The sequence below is a fragment of the Oncorhynchus nerka genome, unplaced genomic scaffold (assembly GCF_034236695.1).
Source record: "Oncorhynchus nerka isolate Pitt River unplaced genomic scaffold, Oner_Uvic_2.0 unplaced_scaffold_5009, whole genome shotgun sequence".
Taxonomy (NCBI): domain Eukaryota; kingdom Metazoa; phylum Chordata; class Actinopteri; order Salmoniformes; family Salmonidae; genus Oncorhynchus; species Oncorhynchus nerka.
The window spans coordinates 2,862-6,453 of record NW_027036296.1 but is presented as its reverse complement, the minus strand read 5'-3'; the positions used below and the strand labels follow the sequence as shown (position 1 = coordinate 6,453).

The following is a 3,592-nucleotide window of genomic DNA, read 5'->3' as shown; positions in this document are numbered from 1 at the left end:
TCTCTCCTCCCACCTCTGTGACACCTCCTCTCCCCTCCCACCTCTGTAGACACCTCCCCTTCTACCCCACCTCTGTGACACTCCCCTTCCACCTCTGTGACACCTCCTCTCTCCTCCCACCTCTGTGACACCTCCCCTCCCCTCCCACCTCTGATACACCTCCTCTCCCTTCCACCTCTGTGACACCTCCTCTCCCCTCCCACCTCTGTGACACCTCCTCTCCCTCCCACCTCTGGACACCTCCTCTCCTCCCACCTCTGTGACACCTCCCCTTCCCTCCCACCTCTGTGACACCTCCCCTTCCACCTCTGTGACACCTCCTCTCCCCTCCCACCTCTGTGACACCTCCTCTCCCACCTCTGTGACACCTCCCCTCCCACCTCTGTGACACCACCCTCCCCTCCCACCTCTGTGACACCTCCTCTCCCCTCCCACCTCTGTGACAACTCCTCTCTCTCCCACCTCTGTGACACCTCCTCTCCCCTCCCACCTCTGTGACACTCCTCCCCCCACCTCTGTGACACCTCCTCTCCCTCCCACCTCTGTGACACCTCCCCTTCCACCCCACCTGTATACTAGAGACTCCCACTACCAGTGAGACACACACAGTATCTCTGCTCAACTAAACCTACACATCTTCAATCAATATCAACTCAAAGGAGACAAGGCTCCATGGCTACTATTAACTCAGTGTCTGTCGTGGTGTCGTGATGTGATGTGTCGTGGTGTCGTGATGTGTCGTGATGTGTCGTGGTGTCGTGATGTGTCGTGGTGATGTGTCGTTGTGTTGTGATGTGTCGGTGTGTGATGTGTCGTGGTGATGTGTCGTGGTGTTGTGATGTGTCGTGGTGATGTGATGCGTGGTGATCGTGATGTGTCGTTGTGATGTGATGTTGTCGTTGTGATGTGTCGTGGTGTCGTGATGTGATGTGGTGTCGTTGTGTCGTGATGTGTCGTTGTGATGTGTCGTTGTGTCGTGATGTGTCGTGGTGTCGTGATTTGTCGTTGTGTCGTGATGTGTCGTTGTGATGTGTCGTGATGTGTGTGGTGTCGTTGTGATGTGTCGTTGTGATGTGTCGTTGTGTCGTGATGTGATGTGGTGTCGTGATGTGATGTGTCGTTGTGTCGTGATGTGTCGTGGTGTGTGATGTGTCGTTGTGTCGTGATGTGTCGTTGTGTCGTGATGTGATGTGTCGTTGTGTCATTATGTGTCGTTGTGTCGTGATGTGTCATCGTGTCGTGATGTGTCGTAGTGTTGTGATGTGTCGTTGTGTCGTGATGTGTCGTGATGTGATGTGGTGTCGTGATGTGTCGTTGTGATGTGATGTGTCGTGGTGTCGTGATGTGTCGCTGTGTCGTGATGTGGTGTCGTGATGTGATGTGTCGTGTCGTGATGTGGTGTCGTGATGTGTCGTTGTGTCGTGATGTGTCGTTGTGTCGTGATGTGGTGTCGTGATGTGATGTGTCGTGATGTGTCGTGGTGTCGTGATGTGTCGTTGTGATGTGATGTGTCGTGGTGTCGTGATGTGTCGTTGTGATGTGATGTGTCGTTGTGTCGTGATGTGTGTCGTGATGTGTCGTTGTGTCGTGATGTGTCGTTGTGTCGTGATGTGGTGTCGGATGTGTCGTTGTGTCGTGATGTGATGTGTCGTTGTGTCGTGATGTGTCGTTGTGTCGTGATGTGATGTGTCGTGGTGCCGTGATGTGTCGTGGTGTCGTGATGTGTCGTGGTGATGTGATGTGATGTGTCGTTGTGTCGTGATGTGATGTGTCGGTGTCGTGATGTGATGTGGTGTCGTGATGTGTCGTGATGTGATGTCGTGGTGTCGTGATGTGTCGTGGTGCCGTGATGTGTCGTGGGTGCCGTGATGTGTCGTGGGTGTCGTGATGTGTCGTTGTGATGTGATGTCGTTGTGTCGTGATGTGTCGTTGTGATGTGATGTGTCGTTGTGTCGTGATGTGTCGTTGTGATGTGATGTGTCGTGGTGCCGTGATGTGTCGTGGTGTCGTGATGTGTCGTTGTGATGTGATGTCGTTGTGTCGTGATGTGTCGTGGTGCCGTGATGTGTCGTGGTGTCGTGATGTGATGTGTGTGGTGCCGTGATGTGTCGTTGTGATGTGTCGTGATGTGTCGTGGTGCCGTGATGTGTCGTGGTGCGTGATGTGTCGTGGTGTCGTGATGTGTCGTTGTGTCGTGATGTGTCGTTGTGTCGTGATGTGTCGTTGTGATGTGATCGTGGTGTTGTGTCGTTGTGATGTGATGTGTCGCGATGTGTCATCGTGTTGTGATGTGTCGTGGTGTTGTGATGTGTCGTGATGTGTCATCGTGTCGTGATGTGTCATCGTGTTGTGTAGTCGTGTTGTGTTGTCGTGTCTTCGTGTCGTGATGTGTTGCTGTGATTTGTCGTGGTCGTGATGTGTCGTGTTGTGTCATAGTGTTGTGACTTTAATACGTGTCTTGGCTTTAATACCATGATATGTTAAAGGAAAGGGCCCACACCATCACTACATCCTAAATAATCAGCCCTGGGTACTCACTGGGTAAACCCTACGGTCAGCCCTGGGTACTCAACTGGCTGTAAGCCCTGGGTACTCACTGGGTAAACCCTACGGTCAGCCCTGGGTACTCACTGGGTAAACCCTACGGTCAGCACTGGGTACTAACTGGGTAAACCTACAATCAGCCCTGGGTACTTACTGGGTAAACCCTACGGTCCGCACTGGGTACTCACTGGGTATACCCTACGGTCAGCACTGGGTACTCACTGGATAAACCCTACGGTCAGTCACTGGGTACTCACTGGGTAAGCCATGGGTACTCACTGGGTAAACCCTACGGTCAGCCCTGGGTACTCACTGGGTAAGCCATGGGTACTCACTGGGTAAACCCTACAGTCAGCCCTGGGTACTCACTGGGTAAGCCTTGGGTACTCACTGGGTAAACCCTACGGTCAGCACTGGGTACTCAGTGGGTAAACCCCTACGGTCAGCACTGGGTACTAACTGGGTAAACCCTACGGTCAGCCCTGGGTACTAACTGGGTAAACCCTACGGTCAGCCCTGGGTACTAACTGGGTAAACCCTACGGTCAGCCCTGGGTACTCACTGGGTAAACCATATGGTCAGCACTGGGTACTCACTGGGTAAACCCTACGGTCAGTCCTGGGTACTCAGTGGGTAAGCCCTACGGTCAGCACTGGGTACTCACTGGGTAAACCCTACGGTCAGCCCTGGGTACTAACTGGGTAAACCCTACGGTCAGCCCTGGGTACTAACTGGGTAAACCCTACGTTCAGCCCTGGGTACTAACTGGGTAAACCTACAATCAGCCCTGGGTACTCACTGGGTAAACCCTACGGTCAGCACTGGGTACTCACTGGGTAAACCCTACGGTCAGCCCTGGGTACTAACTGGGTAAACCTACAATCAGCCCTGGGTACTCACTGGGTAAACCCTACAGTCAGCTCCACTCACTGGGTAAACCTACAATCTGCTCCACTCACTGGGTAAACCTACAGTCTACTCCATTCACTGGGTAAACCTATAGTCTACTCCATTCACTGGGTAAACCTATAGTCCACTCCACTCACTG

General features: G+C 53.0%; 1 protein-coding gene across 1 annotated transcript; it reads right to left on the bottom strand.

Moving 5' to 3' along the window:
* Positions 1-1,229: 1,229 nt before the first annotated feature.
* LOC135566429 (histidine-rich glycoprotein-like) lies at positions 1,230-2,279 on the bottom strand. The gene has a single exon (XM_065014141.1). It carries the CDS (start codon positions 2,277-2,279, stop codon positions 1,230-1,232), a length of 1,050 nt encoding a protein of 349 aa, XP_064870213.1.
* Between the last annotated feature and the right edge of the window lie 1,313 nt (positions 2,280-3,592).